At 40.8% G+C, this 12,943-nt stretch overlaps 1 protein-coding gene across 1 annotated transcript in view; it reads right to left on the bottom strand.

Annotated features, from left to right (window-relative positions):
- The window catches only part of pik3c2a (phosphatidylinositol-4-phosphate 3-kinase, catalytic subunit type 2 alpha), an 88,688-nt gene that overhangs the window by 36,975 nt on the left and 38,770 nt on the right, over nucleotides 1-12,943 (bottom strand). The window contains exons 5-8 of the mRNA XM_084060958.1: nucleotides 2,372-2,492; nucleotides 1,814-1,925; nucleotides 1,221-1,300; nucleotides 566-629 (exon numbers count right to left, since the gene is read on the bottom strand). Of these exons, the coding sequence (XP_083917084.1) occupies nucleotides 566-629; nucleotides 1,221-1,300; nucleotides 1,814-1,925; nucleotides 2,372-2,492 (377 nt within the window). The remainder of the gene's footprint in view (nucleotides 1-565; nucleotides 630-1,220; nucleotides 1,301-1,813; nucleotides 1,926-2,371; nucleotides 2,493-12,943) is intronic.

Here is a 12,943-nt window from a genome sequence, read left to right as displayed (position 1 = left end):
AATTACACCACAACAGTAAACTGTGGTGAAAAACAGATGTTCAGTTGCTAGAAAGCAAGCTTTCCAGGAACCTCACTCTTCGTCTGTCCATTTATTTCTCAGTCATCCATTCATCCAATGACTCATTCATCATCACCCTTTCTCTCACTCTCTCTCTCTTTGTCCATTCTATCTCTCTACCTCTTTCCTCTCTCTCCCCCCAAGGCAGAAGAGCGGTGGCAAATTATTTAAATGATCTGTCTTGTGTAACCACAATATCACAGCAGGTTAAATCCCCACTACAGCCAAAATGGTCAAACAACAGCTGCCAAATCATCACTTAACAAGACATAAACGCCTTTCTCCACCCACTCTCTGGATAAGTGTTGTTGTTCTTTCCATCATGTCATGTTTTGTTCTTTTTTGTTGTATATTGGCAGTAGAGAGAGATGGGAAACCAGTGGACAACAAAACCATCTCACCTCAAAGGAAAAGAAAAAAAACAACAACAATAAAATGACAATAAAAAGAAGGTTTGTGGTGGGGAAAGGGAACATGAATGAGTGGAATGAAAGCAGGGCAGTACCTCGTTCTGCAGACAGATGTTAACCTGGTTGTGATAGCCCTCCATATAGTCTGCCAGACCTTGTCTGATGGAGAGAAAGACAGACAGACAGAGATATAGGGAGGAAGAGAGAGACAGATAGGAGACATGGAGACGGACAGAGAGAGAGAGAGAGAGAGAGAGAGAGAGAGAGAGAGATAGGAGACAGATTGAGAGAGACAGACAGACAAAGACAGAGAGAGGCGCACGCGCGCACACACACACACACACACACACACACACACACACACACACACACACACACACACACACACACACACACACACACACACACACACACACACACACACACACACACACACACACACACACACACACACACACACACACACGGACAGAGAGAGAAAGCGAGAGAGAGAGAGAGAGAGAGAGAATAGAACATTAGTGCAGATAGTGCTGAAATGGACCTACATGAATAACAAGGCCTGACAAAATAATTTTAAACATATAATTTGTCTACTGACTTTATGACAGTTATAACAGAAAGAAGAGAGATGAATTAAAATACTAAGATAGAAGGGCTGTTAAAAAATCTTATTTTCTGTAAGTGTGTACAAAAATCCAAATCCAAATGAGGTTCCTGCCCAACAGCAACGATATATAGTGTCTTCTTTACCTGGTGATGTTTTCTCTGACAGGTCTGTCTACCTGAGCCAAGTGTTTGTCCACATCCACCACAGAACTGTCATCTTCTGCCTGCAGAGAAAACCAACCACAGAAACCCTCACATTCTGTGAACTAGGCCAGTGGTTCTCAACCTGTGGGTCGGGGGGACTATTTCCATTATTGTTAAATATTCTAAAAGTATAATATTTCAGTAATTTCTTTATGTACAGTATTTAAGTTCTTCGTCATATCTGCCCTGTGCGATTTTTGTTTGCAAAGCCTAAAATACAAACAGAAAGGTAATTTTGTATTCATACGTTCCAATGTTCAATGGCAAAAACACAATTAAATAGTTAATCGCAAAAATTTGTATGACAATTAATTGTCAGGTAAAATTGGACTGTGGACCGAACTATACTAGAATGGACTGACTAAGACAGGAACAGACAGACGGACGATCAGAAAGACGGATAGATACCTGGACAGAAAGACAGGCAATTAGACAAACAAACTGACAGAAAAACTGACATAAACAAACACACAATGTGACATACACATACCAGTAGTCTGACAGACAGACAGACAGACAGACAGACTACTTACATTGCGGGCCAGGTCTCTCCTCATGGTGGAGTGAGAGAGTAACTGTAGTTTAATCTCATTCTCCCATTTCCGACAGTTCTGAACGTACTCGTGGCTTCCTAGGCTGTGTTTACTGACACACACACACACACACACACACACACACACACACACACACACACACACACACACACACACAACCCATCAGCACAAAATACATGACTGATTAATGTGATTCATTCATTTAGATAAACTGTAATATAATTAAAAGATTGGCTCTCTCTTTTAATTTATTACGGTACTTACTATTGCCATGTAGAATGCCACTGAATGTACTTTGGATTAGTATCCGAGTTTGCCAACTTTGCTTTAGCAAATATAGGTATAGCTCTAAGAATTGAATTTGTTATACATTCAAGTCACTTTAAACCATTATTCATACACTCTAATGACAGTAACAGCGACAAAGAGAATAAAGGAAAGGGAAGTGAAAATGTACTGTCAATATTGTGTGTGTGCGTGTGCGTGTGCGTGTGCGTGTGCGTGTGTGTGTGTGTGTGTGTGTGTGTGTGTACTTACTTCTGCAACACCTCTTCCTGACCACAGACTTTGAGGAGATAGCTGGAGATGTCAACCTGATCCAAATCGTCATGAACCCAGCACAATGTCTGGCTGATTAACAACTCCACCGGAGAATTCACTGGAGGGGAGGAGACGGAAACAGCAGAAAGAAATGTGAAAATATAAATTATAGACATCTCAAATTAATTGCATTACACAGCCACAGCTTAGTGATAGAAGACCAGCAGGCTGATGTCTTCTCAACTGTAATAGCAGCTTTATTAAAGCCAAGTAACAAGAGGCCTCTGTAGTTAAGTTACTGTATACTTAAGTTGATCCCTGTAAGGATACTTAAGCCCCTTTCTCATTTGAACACTGGAAAATGTCCGGGGCATCAGGTCGGGACATTGTCCGGTGTTGGCCTTTCACACATGTAGCATGCAACAGGAGAATGTCCGTTTCAGATGCGTTCACACATGAAGGTAAATACTCCGTTTGATAAGTAGTGGGGGCGGCATCTGTGTTTTGTTTCGCTCCTGAGTCCTTGATTATGGCAGTTTGATCGGTGAATATTTCCAAATCAGCGGAATGAATAAACTTGTTTTCTATTAACTGTCTCTCTCCAAACACCTCGGGAGGAGCGTCTCGACAATAGGAGCGTCATCAACACGTCCACTCGCCGAATGTAAATTCACCAGACAATCACCGCGCCTACTCACACATAGAGCGGTTTAAGCCAAATCGGACATTACCCAGACTTAACTCAAGAGTCCTGCCAGCATAAAGTCTGTTGCATGTCTGATCCTATAGAGTCGGAATGTTGAGTTCATACATACAGCCCCTCAGTTTAAAGTCTGGAAAACTTCCATACAGAAAATAATGTACTTTGAAAACAGACACCAACATTAACTTTATACATTACAAAATATAAAGCTAAGATTATCGCAGTACATATTAATATATTTATCATAGATAATTTATATTCTGAAGGTTGTAGCATACTCCAGCTGAACAAAAACTTCGTTCAGCAAGGTTCTCAACCCTTTCTGGATCATGGCCCACTTGAAAGCTAAAGAAATATTTTGCACAGCGTGCATCTTCAGAGCATGTTTGTTTTAATGATCAATGAATCGATTGTGTTCCACCTTGGTTCAATGGAACTAACATAGTATATCTTAAATTCGTATTTATTGTCATGAAGTTTTTAATATTAATGTTATAGTATGATTATAATCTATGTGTTTTGGAAATTATTTGGGGGCCCACTTACAATACCCTCGCGCCCACCAATGGTTCCCGGCCAACAGGTAGAGAAGCAGTGAGCTAGGGTAAGTCAATAAGAACCAATTGACTACTTTCAGAACTTTGTTCGATAGATCTTAACTAACCTAACAACGTTCTGGTTCATTTGGAGTATGCTGCAGCCTTCATTTCGATCTAGGTGTGGTGAACAGGGATTAGTGGACAGCCCTGGTTGTTTGTATAAAAAGTACACTAAGCACTATGCACTGGGTGTGAATGTAACGCAACACAAAACACATTACTCTGCTGTTTTGGCACTTCTTAGGAGTCTTTGGCATGCTCTCTGACCACACACACACACACACACACACAGGGTTGGATTGGTCTGAAGAGCAACACAGCAGACTGGTAGAGAATTCATTGTGGTCACAATGAGCGTGGATTCCGTGGAACTAACATCTAATTTACACAAGCTGCAGCTAATTATGCAATCTGCGCTGAGAACGTCCCTCTGGTCACATTGTGTGTGCATGTGTGTGTGTGTGTGTGTGTGTGTGTGTGTGTGTGTGTGTGTGTGTGTGTGTGTGTGTGTGTGTGTGTGTGTGTGTGTGTGTGTTAAACTCTAGGCAGTCTGGTTTTCATAGTACAAATCATATTACTGTTACGGCATGCCTGAATGTCTTAGATGATATCAGGGCCGCTCTTGATAAGAAATCTTTCTGTGTTGCTTTATTTATTGACTTCAATGTTCAATGTTCTCATTAAGGTTTAGAGCCTAATAGGCTGGTTTAAAAGCTACATACACTGCGTGTCTCATGTGGAGTCCCACAGGGTTCTATTTCGGGGTTTACTAGTTAAATAAACGTCATGATGATGATGGTACTGTATAATGATGTGGATGGGGTGTGTGTGTGTGTGTGTGTGTGTGTGTGTGTGTGTGTGTGTGTGTGTGTGTGTGTGTGTGTGTGTGTGTGTGTGTGTGTGCATACTGTGAAAAGCACTCTGGTTGAATGACAAGTACAGCCCAGTACACAGCCTCCATAGTTCAAAATAGAGGACAAAACATTAAATACATACAGTATTGTTTGCTGCACTGCTTAATCTGAAAACCTAACATAATTTCTCACTAAATGTGTTATATTGATTTAACATACTCTACCATACATATTGGTTAAATACTGGTTTGCAGCTTTATAGTTTGGTTAAGTACAGCTGAATTGCCATTAACCACTATTATAATATCCATACTTGTGTTTTTGACTGATCTACCCTAGAATACACATGTATTGTGCATGTGTGTATACGACTAGACATACATGTGTATGCTCACACACACACACACACACACACACACACACTCTACAAATGCTATTATACACACAGACAGACATTAAGACCAAGCACACACTGAACTGACTGGACACACTCACAAACACACACACACACACGCACAACACGCACAACACGCACACACACACGCACACACACACACACACACACACACACACACACACGCATACACACAGAATAAGGGGAGACCACCCTCGTCTCCCAAAATAACAAGCACACACCCAGCAGTGGAATGATAGGCCCTCTCTTTAGCGTTAGACTGGACCTGAATAGAATAGAATGAATAGAACAGAAATGAATAGAGTAGAATAGAGAAGAATAAACCAGAACAAAATAGAATGAAACACAACAGAGGTGAAACGAAACAGAATAAAACTGAATAATTACAAGGCTATGATACAGTACGTCGTAGCATAATAACTGCTGAAATGGGAGGAGACATTTACCATAACACATGATGAGTAAGGTAAACCATTACCATTGTTTTTCAGCTGTATTTTCCTATGCTTGTAGAGTTATACATTGATTCCAGAGGCAGCATAGAATTATTTTTTCCCTTTTTTCTCTTCTTAAATGCTCTCCTAATTTTGTCTTTATACCAAGTATTTTGTTTTGCTAATCAATGTAATTATTGAAACGGGACATTGGAACCGATGCGTCATGATGGGTGTGCACTGTATGACCAATAACTAATATTTTTTGTTAATGTAAAGCGTTCTTGGGTTTTTGAGAGGAGCTATATAAATTCAAGTTATTATTATTATTATTATTATTATTAATCAAGTTGAATAGAATTGTGATTATGATGTCTCATGGAAGAAAAGGGGGAAAATGATGAGACAACTAAGGATACCCGGCAGCGGGACAGAAAACAACCATATTATACTGCATGAGAGAAACAAAACAGACGAGTTGTGGTACTGTAGCTGAAAAAATGCTGTACCTTATCTCAAGACAGCAGTAGCAGAACCTTAATAAAAAACGTGAAAAAAAAGGATATCTATTCTATACTCCTAAAGTCTGTAACACAACAAAACACTGCTAACGGAGTCCAGTGACAAGATGTTTATTATGAAAATAATAATCGGAATGCTGTGGATGAGGACAGCTCGGTGAAATGGAGACACTGTGAGCAGAGCTGCCAACTGTCACGCAATGAGCATGAGACACACGTAAATGACGCTCTTCACACGCACTCACACCACACATGCTATTTCTCACGCCGTCAAATCACCCCAAGTGTAAAACTGCGTCAACTCATGCACCACTGACACATCCACTTCTGCCGGTATTTGAGAGAAAGGGAATTTTATTGTATCTGAAGTTGCCCCACCCGTTAACTGTCGTGAAAAGCAGAAATGATAGGTGCGTGTGTGAGTCTCGTGTGAGGGACGCTGCGCGCATTTAGGCACGTGTTATTTCATTGATCATTTACAGTATGATATCACCAGACGTCGCTGACAGGAGGATCAACATAGATCTTATCTTCAATGTTCTACACATTCTACACATCCAAAATATTAGCTGCCGGGTGTACCATGGAATTTTCTCTGTTCTGTCAAGTTTATAACATTAGTTTTTATTTACTTAATTCGATGAATGCCAAATTATTTAGGGACCAACTTCATGTGTCTGTCTGTCTGTCCATTGATTGCTACTGCGCTGCCAAGAACAAGCAGTTAAAAGGGGGAGAGACCTTTGGATGCATGCGTGTGCAAAAAGAACAGATCTTCAAGCAAAAAAAATGTTTAGCTTGGAGATCTGTTCTACAAGCTAACAAGAGAGAATCGAGATAGAGTTCCATTGCTGAGGTGAGTCATTAAAGGGATTTGAACCATTTAGAATAATTTGTGATGCAGTCTTTCTTAGCAATCAGACGTTTGAATAGGAAACATTGGTGCATACATCAGTCAAGAACCTTGACTCAAGGTGCACCATAGGAGAGGCACCATCTCTACACAGGCTGTTACACCGACTCCTACGGTCACTACTCCTTTATTATGACAGTGAATACATTCCATGCATTCCCACATACAGTATACAAATTATACTCCATTTGATACCTAAGTGATACACTCTAGTTCACCATCATAAAGAGATATGATTAAATAATAAGAGTTATTATTAAAGATGGCTCTTTAATTGTCATCAAACCAATGTGTTCATCTGCGCTAGCTTTCCACCATTGGTGTATGAATGTGGGAAAAGTGAGGACGCTGGCGTTCCGTTGACTGTTCGCCGCTTCACCTCCCAATGTCCCCCCCCCTGTATGCATGAATGAATGAACCATTGTAAAGCGCTTTGAGTAAGTTTGAGTACTTAGAAAAGCGCCATAAAATGCAATTCATTATTATCAAATCAATTTATCTGTTTAGCTTTTTAATGGATGAAATTAAAACATTTACCCATACTTTTCCCATGCTAGTAAAGCCTGACCCCAGACCCCCCCCCACCAAAATGATCACACCCACACAACCAGTTTCTGACTCAAAATTACTTGATTTCATTAAAATTATAACACAGACAGTGGCAACATACCAGCTGTACCTGGTTGGGGTTTTACAACTGGTATGCAACATCAACTACAATGAATACAGTACAACTACGCCCTCACACACACACACACACACACACACACACACGTATACATTAAGAGTTAGGTTGAAAGCACTACGCTACTAGCACAGCAACTAGGCACCACAGCTAGAGTAGCCTACAGGACAAGGTAGGAAGAGGTGTGACTCCAATGATAGACTCTGATACTGGTCTCAACTTCCAATCAGACTGAAGTATGGTGGAGCATCCTTGACCTAAGTTAGCCCTTGCCGGGGTAACAAAAACAAAAAAACTAAATAAAGCAAAAGCAAAGAAGCAGTTTCAAGTGTTTGTTAAAAGCAACAGGAAGAAGAAATGCTAAAATAGCAAAGAGCAGGAATGTGACTCCATCATGCATTCACAAAACAGACACGTGAATATACTGTAGCATGACTTCAACAACAATGACAGGTAGGAACATAGACAAGAGAAAGAGAGACACATAGAGATAAAGATTGCATGCATAAGAGAGACACACTAGAGAGACCTCCTGCACCATTCATGAAAATCAACTTCGAATTAAATCCAACATCACATCATATCACAACAAAACCTCTGATGAACAACTGGGCGTATGTCTACAAGTACCAGAAGTCACAGTTACTGCACTACATGTGACAGCCTGCCATGAGCTCATAGAACATAAAAATAATAAACAATGTAACAGTACCAGACCAGTGATATCAGAGAGAGAGAGAGAGAGAGAGAGAGAGAGAGAGAGAGAGAGAGAGAGAGAGAGAGAGAGAGAGAGGGAGAGAGGGAGAGAGAGAGAGAGAGAGAGAGAGAGACAGACAGACAGACAGAGAGAGACAGAGAGAGAGAGAGAGAGAGAGAGAGAGAGATAGAGAGAGAGAGAGAGAGAGAGAGAGATTCAAATACACATTAGCAACAAAAAAAATCTAAAGAACAATCCAAAGCCAGTAGAGCAGGGATCTTCAACGTTTTTCAGGCCAAGGACCCAAGCTGAGAGCTGAAGCAGGGACCCCCACTACATCTATTTTCATAGATTTCATAGACTTGTTTGACAACACTCTCATTGTGTAGTTTTGTGTTGGATTCATGTTAATGTTCCCCTCAGAATAGGGATGCTATAGGGTTCAAGTGGCTAATGTAAAAAAGAATGCTATCATACAAAGATTTGGCGGCACCCCTGTAGTAACTCTGAGGACCCCCTAGGGGTCCCGGACCCCCTGTTGAAGACCCCTGCAGTAGAGAGAGAGAGGTGGGTGGGTTTTAGGGGTCAAAGGTCAACAGGAGAAGTAAAAAGTACAAAGAGGCTCCAACCTCCTCACGACCAGCATTTCAACCCCTCTCTCTCTCTCTCCATGTCCCTCTCTCTCTCTCTCCCCCTGTCTCTCTCTCTCTCTCCAGAGAATGTCAGGAATCCCCTGATGCTTTGTGGTTGGACGTCAAACGCCAAGAGAATCAACTCTTCTTCTCTTCTCAAAAATAGACACACGTCAAAAGAACTGATCTAGTATCTCATGTCTCAAGGACAAATTTGCATTTCACACTGCACTTCATGCGCCTATATTAACTGATGTTTGTCTATATATCTTTTGTTGTTAAGATTGGCTATGTTCCCGTAAAAAAAAAAAAATATATATATATATATACAGTATATATATCTTTTTAAAATGTATTATATGTGATTATAAACACTCTTAATGCACTGGTTGTCAACTGGAAGCTGGTTTCTGTTCTAGTTGTGTAATCAGGGTCTAATTTCCAGGTAAACACAAACTTGCAGTATTGTGGGTTGAGAACCGTTTCCTTCGGGGACGATAAAGAATGGCGCCGCATTGGAAAGAAATACGAGGATAGAATGACAGGGTGCATAAGTCTGAGCCATTAAATAAGTCATTACACGGGGGAGAGGCAGCTTGGATAGCGCGTGGAACAGAGGTGAGCAGGCGAACAGACATCTATCTTGGTAGAGAGGAGTGCATTCCCGTGTTGGTTTTCCGAGAATTGCGCTTAGGAAAAGGGAACAGCGACGGATGGGTAGAAGTAAGGGCACTTCGTGCCGCACTACGAGCTTGTAGATCTGCTATTTTTGATTTTTTTTAAAATATATTTAACATTTTCAAATATTTGCTTCTGAGAGTCCCTGGAACAAAATATTTTGAGATGAGGGTCCGTGGCCAAATACATATAATTTTGGGGGTCTTTGAGATGGAAAAAGGTTGAGAACCACTGACATAGAAACATAGGTTTTTCAGAAAACTGTTAGGATTTAGAAGACATTTGTAAAATCGGCCACAGGTCTTAATGGGTTAGAGAAGAAAGACAGAGACAGAGAGGGTAAGGCAAATAAAGAGATACAAAGAGCGATGGAGAGAACAGGAGGAGAGAAAATAAAGACACAAAACGATACAAGAAAGACAGACAGGCAATGAGATGTCTGTCTGTCTGTCTATCTGTCCAGGCTTGGAGGAGAACTGAGGCCCATTGTTCCTGAGTGCAGCTATCTGACCTTGGTCACTGTAGCCAATCAGAGGAATCCAAACACAAACTAACTGGGTCAGCACACACTGCCCACCACAACCCTGGGAGTCAACCAGGAAACAGGCAGCAAGAACCTATACCCTAGGAAACGAAAGACGGAATGGACTGCAAGGAACTGGGGGCATTGAACATAAAGTAAATATTAACATTGAGGCAGGTTGGCAAGGGAAGTGAGAAATCAGGACGACCAACCAAATAGAACCAGAAAAGTGAAATGTGTCTTGGGTGTTCAGATAACGAATATTCACATACAGTACAAATCCAGGTATCAATGCAGCCAACACGCATTGGCTGACAGACTGATTGCAGAATGCAGATTACAATATCAACTACCGTATATGACGGGAAATAACAAGCAGTGAAATTTAAACTTGGACTTGAATGACAGCCTATTTTCTACATGATGTACATTAAGTATTAGAAGGAAGAGATGAGAGCAGCCTTCTTCATTTTGTGTGGGAAGGACTTGATTCCAATGTTGCATGCATGCATGCAACATTAATGTCGTCTGACATTAATGTTAATGTCAGATGTAAAGTATAGGCCTAACACATTATACAGCAAGTAGGAAGTGGGTATTTATTTTAGGAAGCCAGAGTGTTAATTAGGTTAATAGGGATGGTTAGAAAGGATAGGAAGTGCCCATGGAATCTGGGACACAGGAAGCGAAGCGACCTCCGTTCAACTCTGAAGTGAGAGAAAGTAAATGTAAATGAGGAACGTAGGAAGCTGGGGAGTGAAGAAAGGAAATTAAACCTGACCTGATAAGAACACTGTAGGAAGTTAACAGAGATTAATCTGCACTGTTTTCACTGGTTTCAAGCTGACAACAGTAGGGGCATTGTCCATAGAAAGTGTGTTTTATTTTTTATGCCCACAACGTAATCAGTGTTAATTTTGACAGCAAATTTTATTTAGTTTTAGTCGTAGTCTTTTGATAAAGATTCCATTGAGTTTTAGTCATAATTTTAGTCACCTGAAATGTTTTAGTTTTAGTCTAGTTTTAGTTGACTAAATATCATTTTAACCAACTAAATCTACAGTTGATTTAGTCAAATAAAATGTATTTTTGGCAGACCTTGATGGCGTCATTATAATGACTCAGAACAGGTACATCAGGGTTAATGTTGTTAAGATAAATTTGAGTCTAGAAGTAGGCCTAAACATCTGCTACCTGCTGTCGTTAACAGTTAACCAGATCTGTGCAAGGGTCGTCTTCAGACTAAGGCCATGTTCAGACCAGCATCCCAATTCAGATTTTTGGCCTATCCAGATTGTAATCAGATTGGTTTTATCATCTCTGAACAACGAGAAGAAGAAAGAAATAAACACATTGAAATGGATATTCACAAAGCTGTGAGCTTGCAAATGTGCTATTTTAGTGAGCGACACTGTTGTATGACAGAGTATAAGTTTAGGCCACAGCAACTAATGCAGATATACTGTAGGTCGAAAACAAGATGATATTTATATATAAAAAATAAATATAAATAAAAAAAACAAATCCGATCTGATTACTGGCAAATAAGGGAGTGGACACAGACAGCGGGTGGGGTGGCAGTTAAGGGGTTAAGTGTCTTGCTCAGGGACACCTTGACACATTTCTGGAGCCGGTAATCGAACCTGGGACATTCTGTTTCCCAGGCGGCCTCTCTACCCATTCAGTTACGGCCCCCCCGCAAAAACATCTATGTACAGTACAGTATATCTATGCATATTTTAATAGTCTATTTCTGGCATGTATTCCTGTATGCATTTCCGATTGAATGTGGGTTCCACTGAACATTAGTGTGTTACACAAAGTTTGACTTGACATGACTTGAAATGTGACACTAGACATTAACTGCAAACAAGGAAGGTGAGGTTTCTAGGAAGTAGGGAACTAGCTTTTTCTTTTTTTTTCTTTGTAAAGCAGAGAGTAGGAAGCAGGCACTTCCAAGGTTGTTGAAGTTAGACCGGGCTGTTCTGAAGAAAGGAAGTGAGACATTAATGACTGTTACAAAGAGTGAGACACAGTGTTCCTGGACACAAACACACACATATGACGACATGCTGTTATTTCAAGCGTTAGTAGGAGGGGGGGAGGAATCAATAAGGTTGACACACAGTAGGGTAGAAAGGAACACACGTTCTTGCCTGGCACTGAGTACTATCACTCTCTGTCACACACACACAAGCAACGTTGTTGTTTCAGATGCAGACAGACAGACAGAAGTTGGTTACACTGTTAGGATTATCAGGCCCTGTTTAGACTGGAAGCCAAATCCAGCCTATATCTGATTTTTTTCCATATCCAGATTGGAATCCGATTTGTTTCATGAAGTCTAAACTGAAAAAAGTCACATGGAATCAAATTTTTACAAATCCGACTTGAGACGCATTCAGAGGTGGTTTCAAACGCGATTCAATTCTGAATTCTAAAGATGCGTCTCAGTCTGAACGCTCTAACGTGCTCTAACCACCCTAAGTCGCATATCCAACTGTCCAAAACATCACTTGCAGCACGACCCAAGCCCCACTGACGTCATTAGAGAGTGCGAGAATTGATTTTGATCTACGAGTGCGAGGGGTAGTCGTAATGAAAACAAAACAATAGCGGTATTATTTCACAGAGTTGAGATATGTCCATTTTCCACCGTTTTCATGCATGTACTTGTGTTGTCTGTTGTTGTCACTTGTCTGTTATGTTGCGTTTCTTGAACGTAAGCAAGCAACTAGAGCCTACGTCATGACGTTGTTAAGTCGTTACCACAGCAACCAAAGCAGATAACGGCGGTTTCAGACTATGGTTTCGGGTGCGCACTCCAGACCGCTCCGTTTCCGAGTGCGCTTGGCTGGCCAGCATTCACACTGGCCAAGTCTCTAACGCGCCCGAATACACTTGCATATATACCC

The sequence above is a fragment of the Gymnoscopelus microlampas genome (genome assembly GCF_963454915.1).
Source record: "Gymnoscopelus microlampas genome assembly, chromosome: 6".
NCBI classification, from domain to species: domain Eukaryota; kingdom Metazoa; phylum Chordata; class Actinopteri; order Myctophiformes; family Myctophidae; genus Gymnoscopelus; species Gymnoscopelus microlampas.
The sequence above is the reverse complement of the archived record's forward strand: the minus strand, read 5'-3'. Positions and strand labels throughout refer to the sequence as shown.